At 34.6% G+C, this 20,775-nt stretch overlaps 1 protein-coding gene across 5 annotated transcripts; it reads left to right on the forward strand.

The window, feature by feature from the left end:
• Positions 1–260: 260 nt before the first annotated feature.
• LOC129002667 (uncharacterized) lies at positions 261–20,391 on the forward strand. Of its 5 annotated transcripts, XM_054430646.1 has the most exons (16): positions 1,747–1,857; positions 2,367–2,420; positions 5,397–5,546; positions 6,095–6,439; positions 6,984–7,070; positions 7,373–7,459; positions 8,098–8,190; positions 8,913–9,070; positions 9,633–9,859; positions 11,054–11,285; positions 13,796–13,937; positions 15,165–15,359; positions 16,141–16,333; positions 16,860–17,048; positions 18,465–18,664; positions 19,034–20,391. In XM_054430646.1, the coding sequence occupies exons 3-16, from the start codon at positions 5,445–5,447 to the stop codon at positions 19,196–19,198; spliced, it is 2,415 nt and encodes an 804-aa protein (XP_054286621.1). In that variant the 5' UTR covers positions 1,747–1,857; positions 2,367–2,420; positions 5,397–5,444; the 3' UTR covers positions 19,199–20,391. The 5 variants fall into 5 exon arrangements, with proteins under 5 accessions (XP_054286618.1, XP_054286620.1, XP_054286621.1 ...); XM_054430643.1 differs by lacking the exons at positions 1,747–1,857; positions 2,367–2,420 and adding an exon at positions 261–432; XM_054430645.1 differs by lacking the exon at positions 2,367–2,420 and having other exon boundaries at positions 1,735–1,857.
• The last annotated feature ends 384 nt before the right edge of the window (positions 20,392–20,775 follow it).

Here is a 20,775-nt window from a genome sequence, read left to right on the forward strand (position 1 = left end):
ATTAGTCCAAATACAGTGTATTTAAACATTTCACAAAAACAAAGTGATTCTTCTTTTATCCAAGTCTTAGGTCATTACATTTGGAGTTTTTTTCATTGGAGAAACTGAACTATCAATTTGAGTGTGTTTGCTGTGGTGGATTTGGCTGATTTCCGTTTGATTTTCCCTGTGCTTTGTCTTGGCGTCTTAATCTCCATGGGTTCCAATTGGAGTCTGAAACAAAAAAGGCCTTATAGATTTTTTTAAAACATTACTCGATTAAAAAAGTAAGATGTGGTCCTTACTGATTCAGATTTGTAAACAGTTTCAATCAAAAAACTAATCAAGATTAAACCAAACTAGACAAAACTGTGAGTGTGAGATAATAATTCGCTTCTACTGAAATGAGCTGTAAAAATTAAAAAATCACGGCTACACTTGCGCTGACACCAGGTAAAAGAAATAAAAGTAAAAATAATAGAATACTAAATCAGGTATAGTTAGGTTTCAAAGTTCCGTTGGATAACAAAATTACTTTACACTAAATACTTCCATGTTGCTGTGCCACAGGCCTTATATGGAAGTGCAACCAAAATTAGCTAATACAATTTATTGTTTTTGTTTTTTTACAGGAATTTCATTAAAATTACAGCCACTATTAACTGCCACAGTGAGAGTAATAAGTTACTGTCACTATTACTCTCACTGGGGCAGTTAGGCCTATGTTAAGTAAGGTTGTCACCAGATTCATATGGCAGATATCGATCCGGAAGGAAAAATTTAGGATAATCTGAGGACTTTAAAACATTGCATGAATAACGATAAAGACACTTAGCACCTGAAAATGCTGACACTGTAGGCTAAATTGTATTGTTTAATAGGACAACAGCCTAATTATTTCTGAATATTATAGTAGGTAGTACAGTATTGTAGTTCTGATAGGGTTATATGTCTGCTTGAATTTTAAGGCCAAAATATTATCATAAGTTATAAGTTAGCTGATAAGCACCGATTTCTGTGACTGTGAAATTTTGCTATGCCAGCTTATTTTTTCCTAAAATTAAGTAGGCCTATTCGTACGATCTTATAATACATGAAAACAACCTTAACATTTTTCTAAGGCACAGAAGACTTTCATTTTAAGGTACCGGTATTTTAAAGATGGACTGCTTCTCTGGTGGAGTAATACCAGACGGGGGCACGACCACTGGCAACGATTACATTTCAAATGGTCAGTCAGTTACTGTCAAACAACCTAGGCCTTAGTTTTTTCTGTAACCCCCTGAAATGTCACTGTACAGCGCTTTGCAGAGTTAGGTTAGGTTTATTATGATCATTATGTTATTAAGATAAAACCTTAACTTAATACGTAATTAAGATGTAAAAGCATAACTTATCTTACCTCAACAATATCAGGCTATCCATAGAAAAGTTGTCCACGGCGGTTTTTTTTTTCTGAACTGCTGTACATAATCGGTGAGTACAGCGTCATCTTTAAGGAGCTTGACAAGTGCTCCAAGTCTTATCTAACTTAAACTTCATCGTCGTGTCATCAGATAAATGTTTACTGCAAAGAATCAATACTAAACAGTTTCTTTCAGATTTTTTTCTTTTGACAGCCTTTTCCCAGGATTTCAACAGCTTTGGGCGAGTTAATAGAAATCTGAAATAGTTAAAAAATAGTTAAACTTAATTCACAGTACTTAACCTTTAGGCCTAGTTTCCATAAATCCACATACATTGTAGTTCAACACCTATACCTGGAAATGTAAATAATAGCATAATAGCTATGAAGGGCCTATGATTGATAAATAGAGCTGACGCTAATACTTGTCAGTATAGGTGCGAGTATGGGCTACTGTAGTAGCATGCTAGTAGGTATGATTACCAAAATAAAAATACAAGAATTTATTTTATTCAGTTAATTAATAGTTCAAATTAAAATGCACTTCTGATTTTAAAGAGTAAGAAGTTACCTGAAGCCCTAATAACCAGTCTAGGCATAAAGCTGGGTTTTCCTAGGCGCGGAAGCGGAGAGCGGAGAGTGGAAAAGAGATTAACATGGTGTTCCGCTCTGTTTCTAGGAAAACAGTAGGCCTAACATTAAATTACCTAAGACAAGTGGAGTCCGCTTTCCGCGTTCCTCTCTCCGCTCTCCACTTCCGCGCCTAGGAAAACCCGGCTTAAGTTAGCGACAACATTTCTTGATACAGTAAGTAATTATTTAAAACTTACTTGTAAAAGTGGATCCCATTTCCTTTATTGTACTTAGGCTACGTTTCTTTGCATCCAAATTCAACATAATATCTAACCAAATTTGCTTAATTGACTCACACTCACATAATTAAGATAAACATAATTACAAGATATCTTGTCGTTCATTAAAGGTCAATTGTTTGGAGGACCCCTATCCAAATCATCTGGTCATCGGCAACGCAGTGGTAATTAAAACCTCACCCAGATAGTCTAAGTTAACCTTAATACGTTAAGGCATCTTGGTGGGATTATAAGAATGAATGCCAACATTTCTAGTTAAAATTGTGGCTGTATTTTAGTAAATTTTAAGTTACAGTAGCCTACAATCCATAAGTAGATTTAAAACAAATAAAGCTTCAACATTTGTATACAGAAACAAAATAACTAACTTAACCAGAGTTATTGAAATAATTATTTCTCGTAGGTAAGTATTGAATTAATTTGATTAGTAAAGATGCATGCAAAGAGTAAAGTGTTACTGTTTTTTGACCACTCACCAGAAGGCCTGTTAAAAAGATGTGTTCTATGAGTTAATTTGAAGGTAAAATTTGTTAAATTTTAAAATATTACCTTACCAACACACTCAAGTTTCAGGCTGAAGCAAGCTTTTATCTAGGCCTTATTTTATTTTACATTCCAACACAGGGTATATAAAATAACATGTTAAATGGGTGACACAGTGCTGAGATTTTGTAGGCCGTTGACTATGGGTGGTGCCAGCATAATTTTTTTAATAATTCACATTTGAAATGTATCCGAATTAAAAAAAAATTAAGTACGGTATGTAAATATTTTAGAGTAGGCTATTGAGCTATGATTTTGGCCCAAGAGGTTGTGAAGGGAGCCTTGGCCTGTTATGACATTCTAGGATACCGGTACATAATTAAGTGAGATTATATGGACTATTTACAAGCGAATAAGTATAATCGAAAATTCATAAGAAGATGCGTAGAAATATGTGTTCTTTTCACTTTAATTTAAGTTATGAAAAATTTCCGGGGGAACCCTCCGACCCCCGGTATCCCATACCACCCCGGTAAGTCCGGCGCCTCTGTTGCCCAGTGGAAATCCCTTAAAATATGCTCTGTTTCCAACATACTATATGACTTACCTGTCTTAACTTATTGTGTCAGTTTCATTCTTTTATATGACCAGCATACTTCTAATTTTATTTGTATTAACTTAATTTGGTTTTTTATATTTGAACTTCAGAAACCATAAGTAAAAGGCCTAAATTGGTTTTCTAAAAGACATAATAATTTGCGCAATTGATTTGGTATTTTTATTTTGCTGATTCAGTTAAGCTATTAATAGTTTGACGCTAATAGGGCAAAGCGTTTTCAACCTCACTTAATTATAAAATTGGGAATAACTAAATAAACTTAAGTTTATTGAAATTCCTCAACATAGATAAAAACATTAACCTGAATAACCTCAATCAATTATTTCACCATTTGAGCGGCAGACGACACGACGACAGACGACAGCACTACATCAATCCAATCCCAATGTTAGCTTATGCGACTATTCGAGTGCGATGCGATGCAATGCGATTACAGATACGACTTACAACATGTTCGATATTCTTCGACACACAACCGAATCATACGGTTGATCTGTTGTGAACCCAGCACTATCCATAGAGGACATTGATTTCAATTTTGTAGGTTATAATTCAAAATTACAAAACTAAACTAAGATTGATTGGTTTTAAAGGTCTGTAATACAATCCTGATAGGAATATAATAACGGTAAGATGATAGATCAATTTATTAATTTACTTTAGCTTTCAAAAAAAATTTTAAGGCACAGTATTTTATAATTAGGACTAGTCACTTAGGCCTAGGCATTGTTTAAAACACATTTTTGTATATAACTTCTCATAAGTAAACGTTATCAATGGTCTATTGTAAGCTTAAAACAGTAACTTGATATTTATAACAAAAGCTTGCACACTACAGTACCCATGCCTGTCACCACTCGCCATTAGTTAGTAGGCTTATTGTGCTGGAAACATTTTTACACCCACCTCTCATATAAAATTCAGGTTTGAGCAAATTTAACTGGCAAAAAAATTCATCACACTTCAATCAAAAGGTAATCGACAGTAGAACACAAGAACACATGCACAAATAACCTATACTTAAACTTGAAATACTTGATCTCTTCATCCTTGACCAACAAAATTTGGATAGATTGTGTCATTATAGATTACTAAGTTATACAAATACACTATTTACATATAACTAAACAGAACTGACAGATGTAACTTTTTTGGGGAAGGCGAGTGGCTTGTCAAACAGTTCTTTTATAGAGTAACTTACAAGCCTGCTGAGTAAGGCTCTGACAAAGTGAGTTGAGTTGCTTTTGAATCGCCACTTGATTCTAAAAACATAACCACGGCAGTAAAAAGGCCCATCGTGATTTATCTCACCTGCATTTTTTATTGTAGGAATTAACTTAAGATATATAGGCTAAGTACATGAGGAAGTTATCAAACGCTTTTAAGAAACCGCTCTTTGGTGTTGTGTATGTGCTGGGAATGAAACCCACATAAAATTACCGGTACTGAGATTCTAACCACTAACTTAGGCTTTTTAGCAAAACAAATGAACTTGTGTCGGTTCATTACAACCTAAACTTTTAGCCTAAGATAGTTACCTAATCCAACCTAACCTCAAGACTTAACTTACTGTTAGCTTGATGCTATCATGATCCCACAAAGCCCTCGGGACCTATCTTCCTCGTCATCCATCACATGGGATTTTGAAATGTTATAGGCTAGTAAGTTAGTTTAGGTTGTTTAGAACAGTTAAGTCGCATAGGCCTATATCTCTTAGACCCATAGCGTGTTACATGCAAACCGCATCAAAAGCAGGGATTAGCCCACATTGTTGAACTGAATACAAATGCCAGCACTGACAATCCCTTAAATTATATGAAACATGCAGCTGCTTCTTAAGTGACCGGGGTCCTTGCAGTGGATAAAATAGACCTAAGATGTCTTCAGTTCACTTTACCATAGTAATTTAAGCTTAATGTTTTTATAACAATTGATGCAGCATATTTTTAAATGTTGGGTGTTAAAAAAATATTTTACTAAGACTTAGGTAGGCTAGTAATTGAATCAACAAAATCTTTGCAAGGTTTTGATTGTTTAGGAAGTTTAAAGAAGATGTAAAATAAATCACATCTACAAGTCTGATCTGATGATGCAACCTTCAAAGAAATTGAAACGAATGGAGAACAAGAAGAGGAAATTGGCAGCTCTGTTAGAAATAACTGAACGGAATGACAAGGAGCGGGCAGAGGTATTCATAGATTTATAATGCAGCTACAAAAGTTAATAGCTTTTATGTGAAATACCCCTGCACCATCAAACCTGCAGACCTTTCCATTTCCATTTGCCAGATTTAGACTTAATTTGATTACATTTTCACTAAATATAGGGTAGACCTAGATCCTTAAAATTAAAAAAACTAATCTCACCTTAATATTACGCCTTAACAAGATAGACCCATCTAATTCTGTTGCCGAAGAATGTCTTCTTTTGACCAAACTTTTTATCACTAACTTTTTTGTAATTTATGTAACCATCCAAGCCAAAAAGTTCAATAACTTTTCATTACGGAGTGATCTTTTTAATAATTACTAGGGCCTTCTAAAAAGTCAACATAATTGGTCACATTGCCATCTAGGGAAATTCATAATTTAGGCTTCTCATAACTGAACCCTATTTATAAATAGATTGCCAAAATAAGTCCTATACATGCACTCATTGAATCAAAACGTTTAAGAACCTGTGCATTTCATTAAATAAAGCTTTGATGACAATCTTAACATAACTTAATGTTTAAAGGTTGTGCAATCTCTACCCAATGGTCCTTCTGGTGATTATTCTTTAGAAAGTTTGAAAAGCCTCAACAAAGCAAAAACACCTCAAAAACAAGATTTTGAACATGAAGAAGGGGAAATGATGGAAGATATAGTTGACCATGAAGACCGTAAGAAAACTAAAAGTCCACACAAAAAGAAAAAAAGAAAATCCAAGCATAATGATGTTAGTGAAACAGAAGAAAAACGTAAACATTCAAAATCTTGTGACCAAGTGGATTATGAAGAATGGCCTTCATTGGACTCAGCTGCCAAAGCAAAAAAGAAGAGGAAGCATTTGGATAGTCCAACAAAAGATGATCAAACCATGGTATGTAAATACTAATTAATTACAGCGATGACCTAAAAAATGTGGTAGGTCTACATACAAAAATTCAGAAAGTAGAAGGACTATTTAGATTTAAGATTTAAGTCTTCAACATCATACAAGTTCAGGTGGTTATAAACAAAATTGTGTAGGCTACAGCACATGAAGTATGTAGGCCTAGGTAAATAATGAAGAAATCAAATTGTTTAAATGCTGCTCGTTCGGTATTGGAAAAATAGTTTTTCTATTTAGTGTGAATTTAAGAAGCTCTATTACAGTAGGGCCTAATGTTTTTTTTCCAGTAACAACTGCCTGTAAATAGATGTAGGTAGACCTTCGAATTTTCTCTCTCTTCGTGATGTTCCAATCCAGAGAGCTGAAACCCTACTTTAGTATTTTTCTTTACAGTTACAGATGAACTCATTCTACTTTAACTCTGCAACTATCTATAGGTATGTTTATATAATGTTTTTGACATTTGGCCCTTTGTTAGTGTTACCTATATTTGTATAAACTGTTTTGCCTAATTTTATACATTGAATTCCAGAAAAGCAATGGTAAAAGGTCATCAAGTTTTATCGACGAACTCGAGAGTTTTAAAAAAGACATGGAAAGAACCAAAAAAATGAAAGAGGTGAGTAGGGTCTACATTTATTGAATAAATACTTTCTTCTAATTACTTCATGGTAGGCTGTACACAACAATTTTATTGTTTTCATTGGGAAATTTGAAGAGTTTTGTATCTCTAAATTATACAATAAGTAGGCCTATTATGAATAGGCCTATATACACATAAAATCAAGTTAGTAATTTGACCCCAAAACAAGGCAAGTCTTACCAAAAAGGTACCGGTAACTTTTTATGCTAACTTTTAAAATACAAAGTTTTATTGACTTTCCAATTGTTAAAAATTCAGTAATTTATTTTACTTTCTAGAAAAAAGATAAAAAAGTAAGAACGAAAAATCTGGTACCTGCTTACAACTCAGAAGATGAAAATGGTGATGAAAAGAAAGAAGATGAGGTAGGTACAACCTACTTTTATTTTATTTTTTAACTTGAACTGAGTAAGCTATCATTTGATGTGGTGAACTTAAGTTATACTTTTTGTGTAATAGGCCATGCCATACAAAAAGTTATGAGGCGACATTACAACAATGTAGGCCTATAGTGTATAAATTACCTCATTAGCTGCATTTAAGTTACTAAAGGCTACTTTATAATTTTCTTTTTTTATTGAAAACTGGATGCCTAATCTAGTTATATTTAAATATTTTACTATATTTCTCTAGAAGCAAATTTCAAAGACACTCTAAGACTTTAACCATATGTAGTGTACATATGTTCCATTAACAGTTAAATAACCTCTTCCGTAGTTAAGATTTTTCGCTTCTTGATTGCGTCATTTGTCTGAACTAAAACTGTAAGATTAATCCATAATTTTTAAACGTTTAAAAACTAATAAATTTTGCACCATTGCTTAGGAATTTGGGTTAAAGACAAATTAAAACTAAATTTTTACGATAATGTTTGGCGTTATATGAGGGAGCAAACTTAGGGTTCTGGCACGTCAACCAAAGCTAATTGAGCATTAGTTACAAAATACAAACCTTACATGTACTTAATTTTGCACAATGCAACTTTAATCAAAATTTGTCACAGGGATCAGCTGATAAAAATGAAGAAGATACAAATGAAGTAGATGAACTAGCTGAATTAAGAAAGCTGCTGAGAGAGAAGAAAAAACTATTGAAGGTAAGTAGTAAGTAACACGGTTGTAATTAATTATCGTTAAATCGATTTAAAAGTATCGGATATCTTATTCATATACAAAACCTAATACAAATAGGGTACTAAATGTTGGGCTCAGTACTTTTGTGTTTAGAAAAGGGAAGTATGACTAAGTGACTATGCTTATGTGATTACAAAATTTAGATGTCAGAACAATTACTTAAATGAAAGTTAGTTGGCCAATAAGAGTAGAAGAGTACACAAGTAGTATGATAGAAGATCACCTGTCGGGATTGGTAAAAGGAAGATCTACAATGGATCAAATCCACATATTTAAACAAGTTATTAGTAAGCACTGGGAATATAATAAAGAAGTACATGGGCTTTTCATAGATTTTTCAAAGGCCTATGATAACCTTTGTTATGGTAAGAGTATTTCAACAGATGGAAAAGTTTGGGATCCCAGAAAACTAATAAAACTGGTAGAAATTACCATGAATGGATCAAAATGCTAAGTAAAAATAGAGAGTCGTTGAGTGAGTGAGGGAGTAAGTTAGGCCAGTCATGCATATTAATCATGGAAATTCATGGCTTAGTAATTTAAATTTAGTGATGTTATTCATTTTTTGCCCTTTAAAAATTTAAAAATCATAATGTCCACACAGAAAAGTTCATGTAACAATGTCCACAACCAATTTTACTTCATTCGATACAATTTTTCTAATTTTCTCTTTTCTGTTTGCCAGGAATTTCCAATGGTGAAGCTAAAAGGAGTGGGGACTGAGGCAGACCTTGACAGATTTGCTGAAGGAAGTCCCCGAACTCCCGTTCTACCTTGTGATGTTCAGCATTTCCTCATGTTCTCGCAGCTTGGAGAGGATTGCCCCATTCCTAGGGGCTCCAGGTATATAACATAAGCTGCATCATCTGAAGCTTAACATGTTTACACCTGATGCTTTTTTGTCAGTCAAATTCTAAGTTTTGACCCAAAGTTTTTTTTACATCCAGCTCAAAAAATCTAATGTTAGTAAGCAATAATCTTACCTCCTTGGCCACTGAAACTAAAGCAGGTTTTTGGCCTTCCCAATTATGACCCTCCATTCTTCTCTATCCTTGACTACTTCAGGTGTTGTTTCTAGTGTTTCAAATTCTGTTATCATTTGGCTCTTTTATCTCTCCATCGGCCTGCCAATCAGTCTCCTGCCTTCTGGTTTATATCTGTCCCCATTTTTAACCATGGAGACTGGAGAGGTCATTTTCATTTTGTATACTGAAGTTTATTTTTTGCAATGCCTATCAGCTATTGCCAGGTTATTAGAAGTACTGTAACTCTTATCAAAGCGGCAAAAAAACAAATTTGCAAATGCATTTAAAATTGACTTTTTTGAAAGTATGGTGTATTCCAATATTTAAGTAGGTAGTAGAAACCCGCTAGGATAACCAAAGTAATATTTCCCCCCGCACAGAAACTGGATAGAGTTGAAGAAGTTCAAAAGCCTGACCAAGACTGTGGTTCTGGTAGTGGAAGGCCTCTCCACGTACGACTACTTCAGCTCTGAGTCGTCGTGTCCCACGCTACAGACGATGGACGTGAAGGCAGAGATGGTCTCTCCATACCTGTACAACGCCAACATCGTAGAGGAGCTGTGCGCCGTCGCACTCACCAAGAAACAGAAGAGGGAACTGGAGAAGAGTGAGTGTTCTCCTATGATAATGGCAAGACTATTACCATTCCCATCGATCAGGATTTTCTTACTTATAAAATTGATGTAGTAGGCGGGAGGCCCGCTACCCATGACTTGACTGAAACAGTTTCCAAAGATGAAATGTTTACTGATAGGGATGGTTAATGTTTGTATTAAAAAGTTGATCTCTTGTACAATAATTTTGCTGCATCAAAGAGTCGGGTACTGTTTTTGCTTTGGATTTATTGTGTAATAAACTCTATTTAATAAAAATAATTGTATAGCAGTAATTCAACATCCATTAATGATCTTTAAGCAATTTTAATAGTGATAAAATTAAAGGATAAAATTAAAATTAAAGGATTAAAGGATATTGTTGAATCTAATTTTGAAGAAAGGGATCTCATCTCAAGTTTTAGCTGGGTAGCAGAGAAGTCCACAAAAAAATATTTAAGTTATTTTTCACAATTTTTTTTACTTAATAATAATAATTATCATTATAATAATAATTAATTAATTAGTAAATAATAATTAATAATTTCTCAATTATTCCCTTATTTTAAATTTGGTTTCCTTTATTTTGTTGCCATTAGTTGTAACTCTACGTTTTTAACTCAACTTAAAATTTAACAAAGTCGTCTCCTTAGTATTGAACGCTGTTGGTGGTCAGTTACATGCAAATTTGTTGGAAACATTAGCACACATTACAACATTACAACAATCTGAATACAACTGGAACTGAATGATGATCAATATGATTTGTTATTAAAATTAAACTAAGGTTAATACCCTTAATGGGTTTTCAAACTATTTTAGTAGGTAACATAAAAACAACATAATACATGTAATTAATTGTGCTCATCATTTTTTTAAGTTGTAGGCCTACCCTTTAAAATGTAAAATCAATAAAATTATCTAATAATTTTATTAAATTGTTGGGGGCAGTGCAATATTGCAATAATAAAACCACTGACTAGCTTTGCTGGGGCCTCCTAATCCCTAACTAAAATGACAGCTGACGTTTCAAATACTAAAGTATATTTAGTCTACCCCACTTCTCTTCTTATTCTGTGTTGAAACCAAGCTTTTCATTGATCACATTGTGTTTTTCATCGAGCCAAATCTAATTCAATCAAATCTTGGTGTACAGTTAGTGTTATAAAAAATGTGTCAGTTTGTGATACTAATTACATTGTTTATAGAATTTGGGAAAGAGATTTGCCCAGAAGCCTTACAGACGGATCGGGTGATAAAGGTCCTTAGGAGTGCGTTTTCCATCACTTCCGCTCCCAAGACTGTCTCGGAGCTGGTGGAGGAGAGAGTTGAAGTACCTGAGGGAGATAGGTTCCCAAGGACAGATCTGTTGTTGTCTGTGTGGCAATTGATAGAGGAAGGATATCCACTACCTTACGGCCACGACGGGCTCGGAAACAGGTAAATATGATAGTTGTGCTATTATCTATTTGTCTTAGAGTTTGTGCCTTTGTATGAAAAAAATAGCAAATATGAATCGAGTTATAAAACTTAGGGAAAAAAAAACATCAGAATAGTTTTGAAATTAAAATAAAATAGGGATGGACGAGATTGGATTTTTAGTTCGAGACGAGACGAGACGAGATTTTTTATTTCTCATAAAATTTCGAGACGACATCGAGACGAGATTTCTCTTCTCATACACAACGAGAAATGCACGTTCAAAATTTTTACCTGATTTTGTAACATTGTTAGATGACTGTTTAAATACTAAAATAATGATAATAGGCAAGAATATTTACAATCTTTCATTAAATAACATCAGCATAACATTTTTTTATTTATCACGCCTAACTTATTAAAAATGCCTACGATTAGGAAACATAGTGATATCAGTTAGGATAGAGTTCAACTTATCCTAAAATAAAATAAAATAAATCATAAAATAAAAGCAATATTAATTTTTATAAAATAGTTACTTGTTTTGACTTTTTTTATAGTAATAAAACATTCCTCACACTGCTTACACTTAACAAAACTTCTCAAATGTTATTAAAGTAATACGGTATTATTAAAATAATGAAAGTAATATTTACATTAAAAGAATTAATTAAATAAGAACGCCTTCGAAAAGGAAACGCAACTACAACACGCTCCTGTATTGCGGGTATTGCATTGACTTTCTGCAGGCGTTTTTAATTTTTTTTTTTATTTTTTTTTTTTTAATTCTTGTCTCGATAAAAATCTCGGCCAAAAAGTAATCTCGTCTCGTGTAACGAGATTGAAAATTTCCCGAAATTTCGAGACTTGACCATCCCTAAAATAAAATAAAACAACCAAAGATGAATTCAAGGAATACATTGATATTTTAAAGATTGGGCTGCAGCTGGTCCATTAATGGTATGTTATGGCCTTCATAATTAATTAAGTGTGATAATACTCTGAATAAACAATGGTAATAATGAAATAAAATGAAATGTTTATTCCTCATACAAAGTTTACAAAAACAATTGCATTATTCGTATATGACATGTACAGTAAATACAAATAATGCCACATACTAAATTTAACTTTTTTAAATCAGTAGGCCTTCATAAAATTTAGTGCTAAATTGATTTATAAAACCATCTAGTTATTTATAACAAAAGAGGATGAGATAGCCTTAAATTTCTTTTGAAAAGATAAAATATTTTCTTCAGCTTTGATTTGTTCTGGGGAGGTTTTTGTAAATTTTCCTACCCATGGTACCATGGCGATCCTTCATGCAGAGCTGTTCTATGAACAGAATATATGATATACTAGCTGGCCCGACAGACGTCGTCCTGTCCTATTGTGGTTTTATGTCACATGCTCGTTCATTTTCATATTCAAGATGAGCTCGTTCGCATGGTTCAATCACGTCCTGGTTGAAGTTCGTTCGCTACGCTCACTCACCTTTAGGTTGGAGCTCGTTCGCTGCGCTCACTTGCCTTCAGGTTAGCTCGTTCGCTACGCTAACTCGCCTCGAGGTTGAAGTTCGTTCGCTACGCTCACTCACCTTTTGGTTGCAAATTAGCTGTTGTCATAAATTTAAAAAAATAATAGTGCTGCACCCTGTTGGTAAACCTATTAACTTTTTAATGCTATTGAACATCACAGAATCAAATTGTTTAGTTGCACCAGCTGTTAAGATTCGTTAATTCCATTTAAATATGAGTACTCATAAGGTTAACATGGGAAACTCGAGAGCCACTGGGGCGGAGCCCTATTGACGGGTCTGCACCAAACTTCACACAAACCATCCTTGAATAATGCTTAATAATGCCTGAAAGTTTCATTACAATCTGTCGAGCGGTTTTCGAGTCCATAAAGGACAAACATACAAATATACAAACATACAAATATACAAACATACAAACATACATTGGATTTTATATATATAGATAATTGAATATATGATTGAACGAATATCATATTTCTTGTGCCAGGTGTTATATTTATGAATGTAATGTTTTAAAACAAATTGCTCAAAATTTGTGTACAAAGCTGCACAATTAAAATATAAACTGCATAAATGTCAAGAGTTTCATCGGAATAAAATGTAGTCGGCAAGAAGAAAGTGGTCTGGTATCAACTAAAATTTGTCTGGCAAATTTTTGTAAAATAAAAACAAAAATACTAAAAAAATAGTCTTGGCAATGGGGGGAGCTGCCCCATGAGATAGGAAGTCCTGGACATGAAATAAGAATAACCTGGTGACTCACAACCACTCTTAGAGCAAAAAATGCTTTGCCAGAGACAATCTAATTTGTATTTGATGATCAGACTACTTTTAGATTTTCATTTATGTTTACACGGTCCAGGAATACAGGTAACTTAATACTTCAATGAAAATACCTTGTTTAGTGAAGTATATTTGCATAATCCAATAATGTGTGGAATATCATAACACTAGTAACAATTAGACTTATCAAACCTCACATCTTTTGCAGGTACCCAGATTATGTTATGACCAAAGATGAGTACAAAGAAGTACATGCTAACTCCCCCATGTGGGCGCTCGACTGTGAAATGTGTCTGACAAAAGCTGGCAATGAACTGACGAGAGTCTCGGTGGTGGATGAGAATCACAAGGTAAATTATTTGAAGTCAACAAGAGTTTGCGGAATTTTGTCATAAAGTTGCATTATCCAAAAATATCATGGACTCATTACAGTGTTAAGTGAATTTAAGTAACTTACATAATCATCACTACAATACCTCCACATTTTCCTTGAGTAGTTTTTGATTATAAGGAATATATTTTTAAACAAATTCTTAAGGTAAATAAACTGTATGTACTTTTAAAAGCTTGATGTTGTACTCAGTTTTATACCATCAACAATTCTAATGCAAATATTGTAGGGGTTGAACAAATTTGAAATTAGTGATAAGTTTGTTTTCATTTTTATGGGTTCGGTTTGGGTTTGGGTTTTTTAGAAATGGGTTGGCAAATTCTTCCTCTTAAATGTGTTAAAGGAAAACACACCATTTGGAAAACTTTACCTCAAATTCAAATTGTCTCATTCAAATATAATTTTAATTAGTTATTTGTGCAACTAGTGAGAAAAGGGAGCAATTGACTCACTCGAGAGAAATCCTTACTCACGAGCCGTAGGCGAGTGAGGAATGGTTTCTCGAGTGAGGCAATTGTACTTTGAACTCGAGTTGCACATTATACTTTTCCTACAGTTACCATAAAACAAATAAATTTGTGAAGAAACATAACCTATTTTTACACAGAAGTGATCTTTTAATATAACATTTAATGTGAAGTGACAAATACAACAGTACAACAGCTGACCAGCTGATTTACAGCCAGTGCTGCCAACGTATTTCGCGCGCATACGACGTTGCCTGCATGTTACGCGCTCACTATTTCATGCCTTCACGTTGCAAATCTGGAGTGAGACAAAGTAATTAGAGTGAGACAATGTTAACATTGTCTCACTGATGAGCGAATTGGCCACTTTGCTTTCTCAAATCAGTGAGAGAACATGTACATTGTTAGGTAACTGTAGGAAAAAGTTTTTTTTCATTTCAATAATATTTAGGTTAACATTATTTTTAAAACAATTTATTTACAATCTAGTATAAAACAGTTATTCCTAATGTTTGTGGTGTGTTATGGTACATATACAGTACCATATACACTTTATTAAATACACATTTTAGGACAAAAAGGTAAAGAAGAATTAGAAAACAAAATTTGTGAGGTTATAGTTAAAGTATATACAACCTATGTTTCTGTTGTGGACAGTGTAGGATTGTCTGCAGGCTACAAGCTGTTGTTAAATGTGTGACAGTTGCCAATTGTTGCAGACAGTCTACGAGTCGTTCTGTCTCCCTCGCAACCCCATCATAAACTACCTGACGGAGTTCTCTGGGATTACTCCAGAGATGTTGAAAGGAGTGAAAATCCGGCTGGAGGACATCCAGAGGGATCTAAGGGAGCTGTTCCCGTCGGACGTCATCCTGGTTGGGCAATCACTCAATGGTGATATGCACGCTCTGAAGGTAGATCATGTTTATATGGACCAGCCATTTTTTATTCAAAAAGAAAATAGTTGAATGAACCACACTCTTTTTACAGTTTTAAATTCTACTTTCTACCTTAGATTTCTGACTGTGAAAGTAGATTACATTAAAATATCCTTACTTTGACTTGGTTTAAAAGTTGACACATTCTTCTGAAATCAACAGTTTTCATCAGCTCACCCTTAGGCCGGCGCCACACTATCCCGTTTCGTCGGTCTGGTTAAACGGGACCTGTTTGGCAGGATGATTCAAACGCATGGGTTTTAATGGGAGTGGTCACATTGTTGCGGTGTGTCGACGGAATCCACTGCATGCTGCTGCGGCATAGCGGGACGACCGGACGAAAGGCAAAACTAAATGAGAGCAGCCACACTATCCGGTTGTGCCGCGCGTTTATCCCTACTGTTGTCACTATCAACAGTGCTCAGCATGTGATGCTCGGCGCTCTTCACTCAAAGTATGTTGTGGTAGAGCAGGAAGGTGTGACAGGGTCTTCAATGCGGCAAAAACGCATCCCGCTAAACAGGATAGTGTGGCTCCGGCCTTAGGATGATGGGAATTGTACTTTTAGTTTTGTATGGGATAGGATTTTTATTTCCTTCCTGATTTTTTGGACAGGTTACACAATTTGTTCACTACTAAAAATAAAACCATAGAAGGTATGTTATTTAAAGATATGTTATGTAGCTAAATGTTATAAACCTTTCATGTACAACAGCTTGAAGGCTATGAAATAAATTTATTTTCAAATTGTGTCCAGATGATGCACCCATACATTATTGACACCAGTGTGATATTCAACCTGACGGGCAATAGACGGTACAAGAGCAAGTTGGCTAAGCTGACTCAGGAGTTTCTCAATGAAGCAATCCAACAGAGGGGAGCTCTAGGTCACGACTCAGTAGAGGACAGCATTGCTGCTCTCAAACTGGTGCAGCACAAACTGACCAAGAGTGAGTTATTCCATACATTAACTTACTCCCTCGTATTATTTTTAAAAGATTTTGCTGATATATTCCGTCACGAGATCTAGAATTTGATTTTGATTTGTCCTGATGTGGGAAAGTGGCTTAAACATAACAAGATATACAGCTTTGGCTGGGTTTGTGTTTTGGACACAGGAGCCGAGAAGTACAAAGTCCACCGCCCGACCATCTTCCGCATCACAGTCATGACCTTCACCTACAACGGTGCGTTAGGACATTCTAAGTTTTTGTCGGTAGGCTTACTCATATTTGTTCGTAAAACGTCTTTATTTATTATGTGTCCGTGTTTTGTATTTAAACTCTTGACGACCTTTTCAAAGTGACAGTTTTAAATGTTCTTGTACAAGATCTGATGATGAGGACTTAAGTCCTCGAAACACGTAATCCATAAGGACTAACAGGATCACTCTGGCAGTACTCAGGTAATTTTATACCTTTTATAGTTGAATTGAAGTTCAAACTAAAAACAAACTTTCCCTGTCAAATTGTGTAGGCATTGAGTACGGAGATGCAGTGTTATCTGGGTTACCGGAGTATAATGCGACAACAAAGACGACAAACACTTCACTCGACTCCAGCCACCTGGAGCATGGAGCAGATGAGTTTGATGACATCAAGGTAGAAGTTGGTCCAACATTGGCTACAAGTCTGTTCAAACACTTCACTATGAGCAATAGAAAAGGTTAGACACAGTGTTCTTAGTTTATTTGATCCCTATTATGAGTGCCTCTCTTTACATTTCATATTATTTATTTATTTTATTACAATGCTGCAAAACAGGATAAACCCAGTTACATTGTAGCATTAATATTCAAACAAAATCTTGACATGCATTACAAATAATAAATATGGTTAAAGTTCATCTTGCTGAAGAAATTATAATTAATTATTAGTGTATGTTCATAAGTAGTGTGTCGATCCCAAAATTTATCGATTCTCGATAACGATACCTGCAAAATCGATTCTTGATACCAAGAATGCAAATTTTGTTCAATTGTTTAACCAGATTTTCTGAATTGATTGGTTATACTACACCAACCCCTGTCTTTATGTCCTACCATTAAGTATTTTTGAAGTAATGTGGTTTTTTTCAAGTAAAGAAAATATGAATGCAGCAATGGTACATTCCAACTAGCAAATTTAATTTTAAACCCTACTTAACACATTAGATAACTACCATATTAAAAATAAATAAAGATCTAACAACAAGAATCAAAAAGAAAATGATATTATAGAGATGTGCTAGCCTAACATTTTTCAGTCAAGCAAACTCGAGGTAACATCGTCATCATCACCAGCATTCGTGGAGATATGATCTTCTTCTCCTGGGAAAACTGCAAAATCCAAAATATCTTCCTCAATTACATCACTGTCTTTCGCGGTCGCGGAAAAATCGTGAACATCTTCCGCAGCTGTGTAGACATCATCATTAACTCCTGCGGTCACGGAAACGGTGTCGTCCGCGATCGCAAAAAAATCTTCCGCGATCGCGGCAAACTCCTCATCTTCCGGGGCCGTGTAGACATCATCATCATTGGCTTTCGTGGTCACGGAAACGTGATCATTGTCTTCTGCAATCGAGGGAAAATCATGGAAATCTTCCGCGGCCATGTAGACATCATCATTGACTCCTGCGGACACGGAAACGTCATCGTCCATGATAGCGGAAAAATTGTGAAAATCTCCTGCAGCCTTGTAGACGTCATCGTCGTCGTCCACAATCGAGGCAAAATCATAAATATCTTCCGCGCCCGTATAGACATCATCGTCCGAAATTGCGGCAAAATAATGAACATATTCAGCTGCAGTGTAGACATCATCATCGCCTCCTGCAAACGCAGATACGTTGTAGTTTTTCAATTTTCCGCTCGCGCGGGCATGACAGATATTGGAATCGACTTTTGACGATCGATTCTCGTATTCCACTTATCGATGGTATTGAGAATCGACACATCCTTATTCATAAGTTGAGTAATCGAATCAACTCTGTTGTAAAGTAGAAAAATCAAAGTACATTATAAATAACGAAATGAATTACTCAAAGTTTATTATGTATCATTTCATTTCAAAGTGTCTCATAAACTTTTGTTTTTTTCAGCTACTATAATTAGCCAAGATGACATTCTAGCTGAGTACGCTACGTTTGTTGCGGCTGCGCTCAAGGAAAACAAAAAGTTAGTGACGACTGTGACAGCCGACAGTAACAGCGACATTATTATCAGAACTGGGGAAGAGAGTAAAAAGAATGACTTCACCATGGCCCACATGGTATTGAATGAGGAAGACGACATTGCATTGGTGAGTAATTGGGATAACGTACAGCAACTAAATAATATCTGAGACTACGGTTAAACTGATTATGAAGTTGGTTGAGTTGGACAATTTTTTACGATAAGTACCAAAGTAGTAGGCCTGCATACTAGGCCTACATTAGGCATACCAGGCCACAGTAGGCCTAGTCATGTGACTGATGAATTGGTTAGAATAGGTGCACGTTACACAAACTTCATATGAAATTGTATTCAATTGATTAACCTTACTAACCTAAAAAAAAAAAACTTAAAACGTTCAAACCAGCGAGAAACAACTCTGACATTGAACTAATCAGTTATGAGTGTAAAAAATTTTTCATAGTATATATTGTTGTATTGTGATGTATTGTTGCAGGTTGACACCTGGTTAGAGATGCTCACAGACAATGGATCTGACAACTCTCTATTCATCACAATCTTTGTCGGCTCTCACAAAAACCTCTGTAATGGCGCCTGTTTTGTGAAAATCAAGAAACCCCCTGTAAAACACCTACCTGCGAAGCGCCGTCTGGCTGATTGATCAGAAACATGATTCTGAAGCAAAAGTTTTAAATTTATGATGTATTTTCTAAATAATTATGCATTTGCTAATGACAGTTTTTTATTAAATGCAATTTTGGAAAACAAAAACTGAGGCCAGGTCTCATGGTAATACCTATTTTTAAGCTATTACAGTAGGTCTCATGGCAAGACCTATAAGCTATTAACGTCTCCATCCCAGGCAGGATGGATTGTATACATATTATATGTATACATTTTAATTTTGACCAAATTTGAACATTTTGATTATTTTCCACTTTTTTATTTATTTTATTTTTTATATGCAAAAAACAATATTTGTTAATTTTAACAAAATTCCTTTTGGGAAAGTACTTATTACTGTAGGTGGCACGGTAAGACCTAGAACTGGGATTAATGTACTTTTTCATTTTTATCTCCCCAGAGGCGATAAACACTATTGGTTCAAAATTGTATAAATGTATGAAATTTTACATTTATTCCAAGTAGGCCTAATTTTTGTGAGGGAAAATGTATTGTGCTTTGGAGACTACTTTTGAACATTATTGAAGAGGGCTAATTTGGCTTAGGGTTCCCCAGAGATAATCAATGTGACCGCAACACTCCATGAGAAGTTGTTCACATTTCAACACAACCGTTAATAATTACAACTGACATCTCAGCACATTAGCAAGTACAACAAACGTAAAATTAAGTTGTGCTGGCTTCAGTCGTTTTATTTTATGTTCTGACACTGTGGAAACCAAAAAATTTTTTATAAAATATGTGTTTCTAAATTTTTGGATTATATTTGGTTTGACGGTGTAAGGCGGGATACACTTGAATGAGTTTGTTAACCAGCATAATCGGATGATGGGAACGGGGTTTTATGAAGCGTTTAAAAAACACACTTTATTAGCCTCCCTGTAGCAGAAAACCTAGGTACTTGTTTAACTTAATGTTATTTAAATAGATTCAATTGTATATCAATTCAGGCAAATGGAAATTCGCTTAGTCTGCAGGTTTGCTGCGACAGTTTTATTGTTATTTAGTGATTGGTCTTAAATAGTGTTATTTGATAAATAACTTTTATGTTTGATGAATTGTTTTGTTTTGAGGTTAAATTGTTCTTTTTGTATAGTTAGTTATAATGTAGGGAAATTTTGTAAATACAAAGTGCTATAAGAATTGTGTACCTAGTTAATAAAACTGATAAAAAAGTCAAAATTTACTGTCAATGCCTTATCTTTTCTCTAGGCCAAAATATATTCTTCCAGCAAAATCAAATTATGTCGCCACAACAGTTTTTTAACAGTATATTGTAACATGACAAAGTTCTACAAACAATAACTAATAGTATATTTCATTACTAGGGCCTAGAGTGACTCTTTATCGTCCCAAGAAAATGAGCAAGGGTTGAAAAGACACATTTTGCCCGTGTAATTAGCTATATTTTTTGCCATATGCACTACTATTTGAACAAACAATGTTACAAAACTAAATAAGCTAGTTTTCATTTAAAGTAACCTCTCAAAACTACTTCTAACTTGTTTTCGATTTAATTTGCTTATGGAAACAAGCAGCTGTTTAGTAAGTGAT

This window comes from Macrosteles quadrilineatus, unplaced genomic scaffold, assembly GCF_028750875.1.
Source record: "Macrosteles quadrilineatus isolate MER2022 unplaced genomic scaffold, UCM_ALF_1.0 Scaffold_9__3_contigs__length_116548681, whole genome shotgun sequence".
Lineage (NCBI taxonomy): Eukaryota > Metazoa > Arthropoda > Insecta > Hemiptera > Cicadellidae > Macrosteles > Macrosteles quadrilineatus.